Below are 13,279 nucleotides of genomic sequence, written 5' to 3' on the forward strand. Positions count from 1 at the left end.
GAGGGACATGGCCTGACTCACAATTTAATGGCTGTTTCCAGGGGCTGTGTTGAGAAGACAATATAGTTGGAAAAAACAGAAGGAGGGGGAAGTGCAGGAGGCGAGTGGAAAAATGTAGGAGAGCCATAGTGATGACACGGACTCCAGTGACAGTATTGAGGCTGGTGAAAAACTACCAGATTCTGGATCTTTTGAAAGCAAAGCCGAGAGGATTTGCTAACAGATCAGATGAGGAGTGTTGGAGAACAATTAGGGAGTACCTGAAATTTAGCCAAATATATACCAACGGAGCATTATAAAATTATGGGGAGTGTAATTAACTGCTCGTGGATTGGTTGATATTGAGGACTTTGGCTATGTATAAAAAATCAAGCTAGAGCATTATTATTATTATTACTACAGGAGGGAAGAGGGCTTGAACCTGGAGCCGCTACTTGCTTGGCCGTTCAGTACCGCAGCCACGAGCCCGCTTTGACTGTCGAGCAGTTCACATGGAGCCCCGTCGTGGAGCTGAAATCGAGCTGTGCTGTAACCTAAAGCGCACACCGGAAAGACTTGGTACAGAAAAAAAACACGAAAAGAGCGTAAAATATGCCATTCACAATGCTGTGTATTGCTTATATGTTGAAATGATAAAATTGTGGATCGCTGCGTTAAATAAAGTTTGTTATTAAAATCGATTTAACTTTTAACGTTGTACTTTGTTTTCCCAAGTGGCTGCTGGAGAATTTAAAGGTCCACAAGTGGCTCGCGCTCTTGTTTCTATCGCCAGTGCCGCTCTATCTGGATGGGAATTACAAGCGGCAAAGGACGTGCAAGCTCCATGTGCCTCAACGTCTTCGTTTTGCCATCGGGACTGATCCGACAGCCACCTTCAAGGGTCGGCGAGGAAGCGAGGAGCTCTCAGGCGGATGCCCATGTGCCCCCGCCCGGGTAAAACCTCAGCTAAGGTGAACCGCGGCCGGGCCACGCCCACAGGCTATGAACCGCCCCGGCGAGCTGCGCAGGCGCTCCTAGACCTCGCCGCCGAAGGCGGGGAGAGGCCCAAGGCGCACGCGCGGACGCGCCAGCGCCCCGGGCCGCGTCCGCCAATGAGAGTGTGCAGCCGTCCCGCGCGCGCTTGGGGCTCTGCCCCGCGAGCCCGGCCCCGCCTCGCCCCGCCCCGCTGCACGACACGCACGGGGCGGCGCACAGGTGGGCGGGCCCTAGCGGCGCGGCCTGACGGCGGCGGGAGTCCGCGGTAGCTTCCTCGGCGCTGGCTCACGCGGCTCGCACGCTCAGCGGGGCAACATGGCGGACGCGGAAGGTGCGGGTGGTTCTCTCGCGGGTGGCCGGGCGGGTTGCCGCGGGCCGGGGCCAGGTCCTCCGGCTGGGGGAGCCGGGGGTGGGGGGACAACGTCGAGGCCCGAGCTTTCCGCTAGCTCCAGCTGCCGGGCCTCCTGCCGACCTTGTCGGTTGGCCTTGGCTCCACGGGTGAGGGCGAGAGAGCGAGAGGCCCCCGCGGTGACGTGACGCCACCAGCCCGGGCCTCCCGCCGACGGTACAGTCCCCTCAGGGCCCGGGCCGCCGCCGCCATCTAGGACGCCGCGGTCAGCGATGAGGGGAAGCAAAGGGGCCGAGGGGCTCGGGCGTGCGCGGAGCGCTAAGTCGAAAAAAAGTTCTAGGGGCCACCAGCCCTTGGGGACCGTCGGGAGGTCGCTTACGGAACTTACGGGCCCGCGGCCAGAGCGCCGTGGGCGTTTCAGCCCCGCGCGGCCACGTGGTGAGCCGGGATGGAGGGCGACACGTGCGGCTGTTGTCGGGATACCGCCGTGCAGCCCGCGCACTCGGCCTGACACGCGGCGGCTTCCCCTGTGATCCTAGACAAGCATCCGTTTTCTCCCTACCCTTGTTTTCAACTTCATTGTCTTTATTTTCGGGGAAAACTCCTAATTCTTGTGTGTGTGTGTGTGTTTTTAAGTATTTATTTTACCGAAGAAACATAAGAAGAAAAAGGAGCGGAAATCCTTACCAGAAGAAGATGTAGCAGTGAGTACGAATATGTTGTACTTTGCTTTGACTGAAAAGAAAGGTTTCTTAGAAGACAGATTACAGAAAAGATCTGTTTTTCAAGGCTTTGGAGGAATGGGCTGTAATTGAGTGGTCGTTGTGGAGAAAGTACACAACGCCCGCCAACCTAGGTCTTTGCCGTCAGGCACCCTGCTAAATGTTGCTGGCCACACCATCTGCTCTCCCTGAAGTTCTCTCTTATCAGACCCACTGTCCCTCTTTCTCTTAAAATTGCTGTGCCTGTCTTGGTGGCACTTCACTTACGCCTCTCAGTTCTTTGTTCATTTCTTTTTCCTTTGGAGGTCCCAGGGAAAAGGCATAGACTTCTGTGGTAGTTAGTAGTGGAACTGTTCAAAGTCAGGTGGCAAGTCTAACAGGTTGTGTTTCTGTCCTGTGGAAGGAAATACAACATGCTGAAGAATTTCTCATCAAACCTGAATCCAAAGTGGCTCAGTTGGACACATCTCAGTGGCCCCTGTTGCTAAAGGTATGTGTTTCGCATCAGGTCAACGCGTGGCTTTTACATTGTTTTTGAGTATTAAACAGTTGATTGAGAGTGCATCCTGGACTTAGGAAATGCTAGATGAGGCCGCCTAAAACACTGTTCGTCAAGGTGTCTGAGATGAAGAACCAGGGTCTGTTCGGGTTTTTTCCTCCTTCATTTCCAATGTACCCAACACTTGTAGAATACAGGTAAATTTCACAACAGTGTTCTACTGCTATCACATTTTATAAACGATTAGTTCTCAATTTCGGTACTTAGCCTAACCTTACAGACTTGTACTGGTTTGTGGAGTAGAACATGCTTGAGAGCATAGGCCAGTGCCTGGCATGTTAACTTGCTCTCAGAAGTTACTGGCTATCGTGTTGGGTTTTAACTAGGGTACTTCGGTAATGAGTTGAATTCCAAGTTTCACAAATGACATAATGGGCGCCAGCTACGAGATTAGGAGGTAAATTTATTGAAAGACTCCTTGACAAACTGTTTGGATAAATCACTAAATGTGAGGTAAAAGAGAGATTTGCATATAGAATTCAATACAGTTGAGTTTCTGCTTGGCCAGATGTGTCTGCCATTTAGACAGCATCTGGTTCTCTATTTTTACCTGCTGGTAAACCAGGTTGGCAGTGTCCCTGCTGTCATGGAACTTAAAATCTAGGGGTGGGAGATACAGGTAAAAAAATCATTGCTGCTTGTGGAAAGTACCAAGATGAAGCTAAAGGGCTTCCATTGACGGGAGCTCTTTCAGGCTGGTGGTGGAGCCCTGGAAAGGAGAGTGAGAAGGGGCAGACGTGAGGAAAGTGGGGTAGGAGCGTCTGGGGCAGGCGTGGGCTGGTCAGGTGTGAGGTGACCATTTGGCTACCTTTGGTCCCTGAGAAAATCAAGGCTAGTCCATATTTTACTCATAAGCCTGCACAGCGAAGCCCAGTTTGTTCTGCAGTACCCCAAGAGGTCTTTCTGGAGGAGGGATCAAATTTGTCTTATTCTTACTCATATAGGTAATTTTTCCAGCATGTGGGGAGGCTTAGCAGTCTGTCACAGCACATAATGCAAATATAGGAGCAAGATCTAAAACGAGAACCTGAAGTGTCACCATATCATGGTTCATGGTGGTCCTGACTCTTGTTTTCCACATGTTAATGATTTATTGTTTGTTTTGTGTTGTATCATTGCTTTCTAGAATTTTGATAAGCTAAATGTAAGGACAACACATTATACACCTCTTCCTTGTGGTTCAAATCCTCTGAAGAGGGAGATTGGGGACTATATCAGGTAAGCGTGTTGGGAACAGCACTGTTCAGACTTCGGTCCTTTTCACAACATCGGTTATTCACGGAGGTAGTGGTGGCATTGCCCTAAATATGATGTCCTGTACCCATGGTAAACTTTTCTTTTTTACTCTTCAGATTTAGTTTTCATTAGAGGACCAGAGCCGATGACACAGTAATTTCGTTCCCATTCTAGGACAGGTTTCATTAATCTTGACAAGCCTTCCAACCCCTCTTCCCATGAGGTGGTAGCCTGGATCCGGCGAATACTCCGGGTAGAGAAGACCGGACACAGTGGTACCCTGGATCCCAAGGTGACTGGTTGTTTAATAGTGTGCATCGAACGAGCCACTCGCTTGGTGAAATCTCAGCAGAGCGCAGGTACGTGGGAGAGAGAGGGAAGACGGGGCTACTTTGAGATTGGAAGGCTTTCTGTGTTTCCTTTCCCTTCTACATTTTGGCTCTCGGAAATGATTTCTTCATTAGTAAAATCATAAAACAAAAACAGAAAACAAGCAAGGGATATTCTTGGTGTGTATGTGCCTTCTGTCCTCAGCCAGACCCTGGTGGGGCTGCCTTGTTTGGAGTTCTAGGTGCTTTTTGTGCGCACGTTGAGCCCAGCTCCAGGCCTGTCACTCCGGGCTCCTAACCGCCTTGCTGCTTCTGCCTAAAGTGCCTCTCCTTCGTTGGCATTGGGGAGAATTCTGCTTGACCTGCGAAGGTGATCTCCAGGCAGGTTCTCCATGGGCGCTCCGGCTGTCCCTGTCGGCACGTTGAAAGTTGAGCTCTCGATGAGATAGCGTCTTCATTCCTTTCCCACATCTGCACCGTGAAATCTGTCTTAATGCAAATTTTACAGAAGCAGGAGGTCAAATTGCCTGCTTTTTCTGGCTGTACAAGGTGGGAGTGATACAAGCATACAGAAAATACAGAAAACTCAGCGGCCACACCTGACTACTCTTTTGTCATTTTACAGGCAAAGAGTATGTGGGAATTGTCCGGCTGCACAATGCTATCGAAGGGGGGACTCAGCTTTCTAGGGTAAGTCTGTAATTGTAGGGAAGGCGCCTGTTAGCAACTGGGGTCTCTGAGGCCCTTGCCCTTTTCAGTGGGCTGCCGTGGCCAACCTGGTCATGTCCCTTCTGAGGAGAGGTTTCTGCTCAGCACTGAGCCATCCCTGTGTAGTTGAAGAAAGAATCAAACATTGAAAGGCCCTTTTAGATCCTAAATGATTGAAAGAGACGTTTTGTGTTTCAAGCGTGCCCTTAAACTCCCCAAATCTGCCCTTTGATCTTATTTGAGAGTCCGTGCAGTGAATCTTTGTTTTGGTTTGTGCTTTATTCTCAGGCCCTAGAGACCTTGACAGGTGCCTTATTCCAGCGACCCCCGCTCATCGCTGCAGTAAAGAGGCAGCTCCGAGTGCGGACCATCTACGAGAGCAAGATGATCGAGTATGATCCTGAAAGGAGATTAGGTGGGTCCTTAGGCCTGTGAGGCACTGAGCCGACGTAGAGCACGTGTGTAGGAATGAATTCTTGAGAATTAGTCTCTTAAAAGTAGATGCCTTTAGTATGTGGTATAGTCGTGGCCTGTGTCTGTTGTCTCTGGTTTTGCTGGCGCAGATAGGGAATAACTCTGGGTTTCTCAACCAGGGATGTGTTTACTTGGGAAAATATGTGCTACTTTTGCCTGTGTCTTAGGAATCTTCTGGGTGAGTTGTGAGGCTGGCACTTACATCCGGACGCTGTGTGTACACCTTGGTTTGTTATTGGGAGTTGGTGGTCAGATGCAGGAACTCCGGCGGGTTCGTTCCGGAGTCATGAGTGAAAAGGTACGTCATCGTGGGGCTAAGAGCTTCAGAGCCGGCTGGTACCTAGGTCTTCAGCCCTCGGTGGGACCCCACCTGCTTCACACCCAAAAAAAGGCAGTTTCCAAAGTGTTGAGTTCGGTTCAGGGCAGCTTCCCTGTTCTGTTAATTAAACTTTGGGACATTGAAACACAGGCTGGCGGGGGGGGCATTGGATGGGAAGCATTACTCTATTCATTTACCTCCTAGCCTACAGATATGCCTGCTTAGATTTAATAGACCGATGGGTAAAGAGTTGACTGCGAAGAGACCAAAGACTAATGAGCTTGGACTAGCCAACGGGACTAAATTCATTCCGTGTTGGCAAGTGTGAGGTCCTTTTGCCTGTTGGGGATACAATGGCACTCGGGTAATTTTCATATGTGGCTACTTTCCAGGACCACATGGTGACGATGCACGATGTGATGGATGCCCAGTGGCTGTATGACAACCACAAGGATGAGAGTTACCTGCGGCGAGTTGTCTACCCTTTGGAAAAGCTGTTGACATGTCATAAACGGCTGGTCATGAAAGACAGTGCAGTAAGTTCTCTTTGGACAAAATGTGACCTCGAGAGATGAGATACGGTCCGTGTCCTGAACACTTCATTCTATTTAAAGAGATGAGGGCTTCCCTGGTGGCGCAGGGGTTGGGAGTCCGCCTGCCGATGCAGGGGACACGGGTTCGTGCCCCGGTCCGGGAAGATCCCACGTGCCGCGGAGCGGTTGGGCCCGGGAGCCATGGCCGCTGAGCCTGCGCGTCTGGAGCCTGCGCTCCGCAATGGGAGAGGCCACAGCGGTGAGAGGCCCGCGTACCGCAAAAACAAACAAACAAACAAACAAAAATATACAGAGGTGAAATAGGGCTTTGTGAACTTGGAACTATTATTTTCCTTTGGTTTATTTTCTGGTTTCGTAGATTGGACACTGGATTCATTCGTTTTTTGTTAATGGAAGCAGTTATGAATAACTTTTTATTAAATCAAAAACAAATATAAATTAAAGTAGAAGTTTAATGCTAGGACTAATTTCATTTTGAAATAAGGCAAATACTTTAAAAGTAAGTAACTTGGTTCAAGCAATAGACTATATCAGTGGTAGGTCTGCACGTGCCTAAGACACCTTGGTTTATTTAAATTATTGCTAGAAGAGGTTGTTTTGATGGGGATAAAAGGTTGAGACTAGAGAGTGTCAGAGATACGATAAGTTAGTTCTCCATTAAAGGCTTTGTTTTTGTTTAAATAAAACCTAGTTTGAGGCCATAAAACCTAAACGTCACAGAGATTATCAAGCTTTTTTTCTTAGTATACTTACTAAATAACCTTAGGGAGAGTAATCTTAATGATGAAATCTGCAATTATTTGTGTTGCTTTGGGTTTTTGCTTTAGTAGTTATTCAAGGTTGAGTAGTCCAGAATTGTAAATAGCCTTATTTTTTAATGGTATTAGGGTCAGAGAATGTGGCCTTCTGTAAGTTAAGATGCTTTGTGGCCTAGTGCATAATCCATTATTGTTAAACAAGTAGCACTAAAAATTTTTTCTAACTTTTAAAGCTATAAATGTTTGTATATATTTAATAATTTGAGCTTGCTCATTCATATTCAGATCTTAAATTATATAGATGTTTGATGACTGTATAGATGTTATAGTTTGTAATAAGAGACAGAAAAACCGATGAGGCATGCCAAAACATGCCCCTGTAGCGACTGAAAAAACTTAATCACATAAAACAGACCAACATAAATGTGATTCCCCCGTTGTGCTGGGGTCAAACTGGTCGCTTCTGGGTGAATTTCAAGGGAGGATGGAATATGGTGAGTGAAGACAAGGTGGCACAAGGCGGGTTGGATGCGTGGAGTGCTGTTGAACTCGGGGAGAGTTGGCCTTGGCAGTCTTGCTTGTGAGTTAACTTTGGGAACCTGTTATTATCCAGTTTTCCCAGTAAATGTGATACACCTCCCAGCTCTGTCAGGGGTCTTTCCCTTAATGATTAGAGGAATAGAGAAGAGCAATTAAAGAGCTGGGTTTTGGTTGAATATGCAAGCGGCTCTAAGTGCCGTGGGTAGGAGTAGCTATTTACGGTCCCCGCTAACATTTCTGAGTCGACATGCGTGAAGCGCCTGGCCCGTGGTGGGTGGTTGCCGTGACCCTGAGTCCCTTCATAAGCTAGATTGCGGCCAGTGGCTGTGGGTGTCGTTCGTCCTCTGTCACAGGTGGGGGTGGGGTGGAGGGCGGTGGCTGCCTGGGGCCGGGGCGCTCACCACGGACACCATCCCTGCAGGTGAACGCGATCTGCTACGGGGCGAAGATCATGCTCCCGGGTGTCCTCCGATACGAGGACGGCATCGAAGTCAATCAGGAGATTGTGGTCATCACCACCAAAGGGGAAGCCATCTGTATGGGTAAGAGGTGAAGGTGCCCTCGTCCCTCCTGCGCCATCACGGCCAGGCTCACTAAGAGGGGTTCCCCGAGGCCTGGCCCCTTGGGTTGATCTGATCACTGTGTTACTTGGGGTCTGTCGGGGTGGTCACAGCAAAGGGCCATGTCAGACAGGCATGCAAGGAGGTAAGTGGGGTTTCCTCTTGTCCCACTGGCCTCTGTTAGGAGCTGTGTCTCGGCGGTTTGGCTCTCTTTGGCTCTGCAGTGAAAAGAGAGGAGATCATCAGTGAAGGGGCGGGGGGCGAATGGCTGTGGTAATTAAAGAGCCTTCAGTCCACTCTTTGTCTGCTTGCAGCACTACCTTGTGAAAGTTTAGCTACTGTTGGATTGTCCCTATGTGTGGCTTGAGCTCCAGGCACGACACACGTGCCTTTGGGGTTCCTTATTGAGGTGTCCCTTCCCCTCTGGCTGCTTGCTCACAGCTGAAAAGGAATCCTGATGACATGCTTTAGTGCTTGTGCAAATTACACAGGTTAAAGCTCTGATATACTTACTAAGAGGTCCCTTCTGAGGACCTAGGAAGCAATGATGTTTATGAATGTGATTAGTGTCAGTATTTTTTGAATTCGATAAGTAACGTGATTTCACAGCCTTTCTTCCCGTAATGGTGGATTTTCTCCATATGCAACCCTCAGCAAAGGAAACCTCAAGGCAGGAGAGCTTAGACTTTTAAATAGGTTTTTAAAAGTTGTATAAAACAGTGGCATTCAGGCTCATTGATTATCAAGTCTTTCCCCTTCAAATCCTTCTTTTATCTCTTTCCAATGCCTGCAGCTATTGCGTTAATGACCACGGCAGTGATCTCCACCTGTGACCATGGTATCGTAGCCAAGATCAAGAGAGTGATCATGGAGAGAGACACTTACCCTCGGAAGTGGGGTTTAGGTCCAAAAGTAAGTGGTACTGGGCGTGTGCCCTGCTGCCTTATTCTGTTTTGCCTTGTGGAATACTCGCTCGGGCAGCTCCCAGTGTGTGTCCACTGCCACGTCCTTGCCTCGTGCTGGGCTCTGGGGAGTCAATGGTAAGTAGAAACGGGCCTGTCTCAGACCTTAGAGATTTCAGTCTAAGGGGGAAAGTAGATGGGCAGTGCTCAGATTGCACAGTGGCGTGGTGAGGGTCTTACGAAGGGGTGTGGAGAGGTGCCTGGCACCTCAAGAGTCCACGATGAAGGCTTTGGCCTGGTCGGGGAGTCGGGGTGAGGGATCTTGAGCCACGCCAGTGTGAGGTACGTAGTGTTCGATGTTGAGGTGAAGCGGGGAGGGAAGAGTCCAGGGCCGCTGGAATAGCATGTGCAAAGGCCCTGTGGTCAAAATGAGGCTGCAGAGGCTCCCACTGGTACAGAAAGGTTTGCAACCTTTGGTAAGTCCCATGTTTGCTCCTATCAGAGGGAGGGTGAGTTTGGAGCGCTCTGCTGAGAACACCCAAGGGGGGCGCTTTATTTGCTGTGTGTGTGTGTGGTCATGGTACCTGCTTTACGTGTTGACGCTGTTCTAACGTTGAAACCCTGACGGTCCACCAGGCAAGTCAGAAGAGGCTGATGATCAAGCAGGGCCTTTTGGACAAGCACGGCAAGCCCACGGACAGCACGCCTGCCGCCTGGACACAGGAGTACGTGGACTACAGGTGAGGGCGGGCTGTTTCCCAGCCGTGTGGGTGGGCAGGAGGGCATGCTGGCTGCGGTGCTATAGCGACGCAGGGGAGGAGGGCAAGGCGGGGAGCCCGGACGTGGGAAGGGGGTGGATTGAGTTTGGGGGAAACGTGTAGGACGGAGGGGACTGGCCTTGGGGCGTGTGGAGTGGCCGGTTAGGGCGTTGGGCAGCACGACAGACAGTTAACCCTTTCTAGTCTGGCTCGTGGCACTCCAGCCGGAGTCAGTCTGCGACAGCAAGTGGTGAGCTGTTCTGTCCGGCGTCAGGATGTTGATGGTGGCCTTAGAGACTTGCCAGATCTGCTGGGAACGGTTCTCACCTGTCGCTCCTCTTTCAGCGATTCTGCCAGGAAAGACGTCAAAGCCCCCCAGGTAGTTGCCGAAGCAGTCAAAGCCCCAAAGGTGAGTGGCGTGCTCTGAGGGCTTCGCCGTGTGCCGTCCAGCCACACGTGCTGGCTCAGCGGGGTGGGCCCTCCTGCCCCCCTCGGGCTCTGCAGGCTCCAGTTCGTGTTCCCTGTCGTTTCTACTGGCAGGGGGGTGGGCTCAGCTGAGGCCACGACCCCGGAACAGAGTTGGGTCAAGGGGTGGCACAGGTGTGTTGAAATAGAGGCTGTGACACTCGGGGCCGGACAGACCCCTCCGGACGGCGCCAGCTCGGTGTCGGGGCCATCCGCGGGAAGCGCGCTGTGGCCGCTCGGCTCGGGGGCTGGCGGCTGCTGGTGTTAGACTGCAGGCTGGCTCGCCTGCACCTCGGGTGGCACGGAGTGCCCTGCTTGGGGCCCGCGGGCGGGGACTCCGCGCTTGCCTGTCTTCTCGGAGGACTCGTGCGGTCCTGCCTTTGGCTTCAGTGACGATGTGGCCTTTGCAGCCCGGCCCTCTGTTGCTGCCCTGGCGCTCCTGCTGTGCCCCTGGCTTCCTGGTCTTTGAGCCCTTGGTAAACAAGGCCCTGTTGGCGTCTTTGAAAACGTCCTGTTGGATGCGATCAGCATCTTCTCTGCTGGCTCTTCCCCTTTTGACTTACTGAAACGTTCTCATCCACATTTGCCCAAGATCTTAACATTTGACCAATTGTCTCCACCTTAGCGGAAGCGAGAGAGCGAAAGTGATGAAACCTCTCCAGTGGCTCCCCAGTTGGTCAAGAAGGAAAAGAAGAAGAAGAAAGACAAGAAGGCCAAAGCCGCTCTGCAGAGTGTGGAGCAGCCGGGAGATGGGGTGTGTACCAACACGCCCAGGCCCGGGGCTCGCTTTGTCCCTGAGGGGAAGGAACTGCCCGCTGGTGCCGGCTTGGTTACTCGGGGAGCTGCCCTGTGGAAAGGACGGAGACGGGCCCAGCTTTTTATAGTAACGCCTCAGAGTTAGGGTTGTGTTGCTGGTGGGTGGGGAGGGTGCATAGCTGGGGGAGCTGAATGCTGGGGCGTCCATGGAAAACGCGTATCGCAGGAAACCCTTATGGATCCTGAAAAGGCCTAGTTGACCGTGTGGAACTTCCCTGATTTCCTTTGGGGAGAGTGGCGGTGCTTAACAGACGCTTGCTTTCTCTTTGCCCCAGGACAGTGACACCACCAAAAAGAAGAAGAAGAAGAAGAAAATAAAAATGGAAATCTTCTCTGCGTAGTGGACGCCACTTGAAGCACTGTGTCCAGGTGGGAGGAGGAATTAAAGCCTTATTGAGAAAACATAAGTACGTTTGTTCTTGAGGGAATGAACCCGAGATCCCGGAAAGGGCGGAGGGTCCGGCACGTTGGAGCAGCTGCTGCGACCTTGCTGACATGCCCTGGCGCGGTCATCCCATCTTGTCCTGTTTTAAGGACACCGGTGAAGGGGGCGGGTTCGGCGCCACCCGCTTCTCTGCCCAAGAGAGTTGGAGTGTCTCCCCTTCAGACCCAGCACTGCCCAGTGAGCATCCGCAGCTGCTTCCTGGGGGCCGTTTTAACATCATGGGCCTCTCCTAGTTTGCTTCCCCCTTCCCTCGTCACAAAAGTTTATAAAAATTAAAAGTCTGCTCAGCAAAATGGTATAGGGCAAGTAAAAAAAAAATGTAACTGAACCATGTTATTGAGGGGTAATCTTTTTTCCAGTGTCCTGTGAGGACTCTCGTGTCAGTCTCCTGTGTCACCCCGTATTTCCCTTCTAGACGGAGGCCTGGCCAAGGGCTCTGTCGTTCCATCTTGTGAGTTATTTCCAGTCACTTCTTCACCGCTTGTGTATATAGGCACCACTTCAGGCACCTAGATCCATTTGGCTGTTTGTGAGAGGATCCCCCCCAAAACTGTATCTCCATTCTTTGTTTTAATCCTCAGTTAGTTTCATTGCTGGGAGAAGGTTGTCATTTTTACTTATTAAAGTTTACTTATGAAATTTTTAAAGTATTCCTGTTGGATTTTCTAATTGTTGGTCTCAAACTAGGAGGACAGAAAATATATTTTGATTAAAAACGTAGGGACCTTTATGTCCTAGTTGAAGTTTGATGCTTTTCCTTTATGTTTGGTTACTTTTCTTTCTCTGGTTCTGTGTCTTGTAACATTTCCCTTCGGGCCTGTCGTCTGGCATGAGATCACATACTCTGGAATCTTCATCAAGACACTGACGAGATAAGAGGGGACTCATCACAAATTAAGTGAATTCCAACTACTTGAGAGGCGAAAGGTTCTCAGTATTACGGGGTGGGTGTGCAGGGCAGGAGGTGCCAGTGCCCGCGTCTCTTGACAGCCCTCAAGTATCTGCAGACACATCTGGGCGCAGACTCGACGGACGGGAGCCACCGAGGCTTTTGCTTGTGCTGGAGGCCGGGTGGGTGACGAGAGAGGGCGCAGTGGTGGAGGGTGTTTAGGACTCTGAAGGCCTTGGTGAGAGGTCTAGAGCGGTCTGTGGGGAAGTGCCGCACTGCTGGCTTGTCACGGCCTCTGCTGCCCGGGACCCTGAGTGCGAGTTGCACACCTGGGCCCTAGATGTGCCAGGAGGTACGCCTCCGGCAAGTTCAGTGTGTGTCCGCGGTGGGTTCCCATCTGGGGTAAGATGCTCTGGGGTGCTTGTCTACGTGGGCGCTAGCTTCAGGAGAGAGACCTGCGCTGTGACTTTTGAGGGCACAGCTGCATCTTGGTTCTTTGGGGCTAATGTGACTCTCAGCTGTGTGAACAAGGGAGCAGAGTATTTCGTTCTGGACACGTTAGTTTAAATCTGGGCAGCAAGTCTGGGTGCTCTGAAAACCACGTCGAGAACAGAAGAGAAAGCTATGAAAGGAGTGGTTATTATTAGGAGGAAAGATCGATCTGGGAGGCATGTCAAAACCAAGGCCAATGCAAGTGGAAGCAAAGGACTTCGGAGCACTCTCCCCACTGGAGCAGAAACTGGATGGTCCCCTTACACCTTTGCTCCCACAGTGTTTGTTTTTATATGTTACACGCACGTGTGTGTTCACATGCACATGGCCGGCCCAGCACACAGGCACCAGCCACGTGCACGTAGGCTTTTAGCCTGACTGACCTCTAGGCTTAAGGTCGTCACAAGCCTGAGGGAGACTTGTGAACCC

At 51.0% G+C, this 13,279-nt stretch overlaps 1 protein-coding gene and 2 non-coding genes across 4 annotated transcripts; all 3 read left to right on the forward strand.

The window, feature by feature from the left end:
• Positions 1–1,211: 1,211 nt before the first annotated feature.
• DKC1 (dyskerin pseudouridine synthase 1) lies at positions 1,212–12,110 on the forward strand. 2 transcript variants are annotated; one of them, XM_028482574.2, is made up of 16 exons: positions 1,212–1,306; positions 1,961–2,028; positions 2,450–2,536; positions 3,732–3,823; positions 4,016–4,200; positions 4,796–4,860; positions 5,167–5,293; positions 5,520–5,650; positions 6,064–6,207; positions 7,945–8,065; positions 8,877–8,995; positions 9,622–9,725; positions 10,089–10,152; positions 10,834–10,962; positions 11,300–11,393; positions 11,829–12,110. In XM_028482574.2, the coding sequence occupies exons 1-15, from the start codon at positions 1,291–1,293 to the stop codon at positions 11,363–11,365; spliced, it is 1,518 nt and encodes a 505-aa protein (XP_028338375.1). In that variant the 5' UTR covers positions 1,212–1,290; the 3' UTR covers positions 11,366–11,393; positions 11,829–12,110. The 2 variants fall into 2 exon arrangements, with proteins under 2 accessions (XP_028338375.1, XP_023972548.1); XM_024116780.3 differs by having other exon boundaries at positions 11,300–12,110.
• Positions 5,749–5,884, forward strand: LOC112062412 (small nucleolar RNA SNORA36 family). The gene has a single exon (XR_002890704.1). It is a non-coding gene; the product is annotated as a small nucleolar RNA SNORA36 family (small nucleolar RNA).
• LOC112062414 (small nucleolar RNA SNORA56) lies at positions 9,924–10,054 on the forward strand. Its single transcript, XR_002890706.1, has one exon. It is a non-coding gene; the product is annotated as a small nucleolar RNA SNORA56 (small nucleolar RNA).
• Positions 12,111–13,279: the final 1,169 nt, after the last annotated feature.

This window comes from Physeter macrocephalus, chromosome 21, assembly GCF_002837175.3.
Source record: "Physeter macrocephalus isolate SW-GA chromosome 21, ASM283717v5, whole genome shotgun sequence".
NCBI lineage: Eukaryota > Metazoa > Chordata > Mammalia > Artiodactyla > Physeteridae > Physeter > Physeter macrocephalus.

Bases quoted from the DNA above. Each gene is read 5' to 3' on its own strand.
- DKC1 (XM_024116780.3), top strand. The intron at 2,029-2,449 runs GTGAGTACGAAT...GTCCTGTGGAAG, and splicing joins TACCAGAAGAAGATGTAGCA to GAAATACAACATGCTGAAGA. The intron at 4,201-4,795 runs GTACGTGGGAGA...GTCATTTTACAG, and splicing joins GAAATCTCAGCAGAGCGCAG to GCAAAGAGTATGTGGGAATT.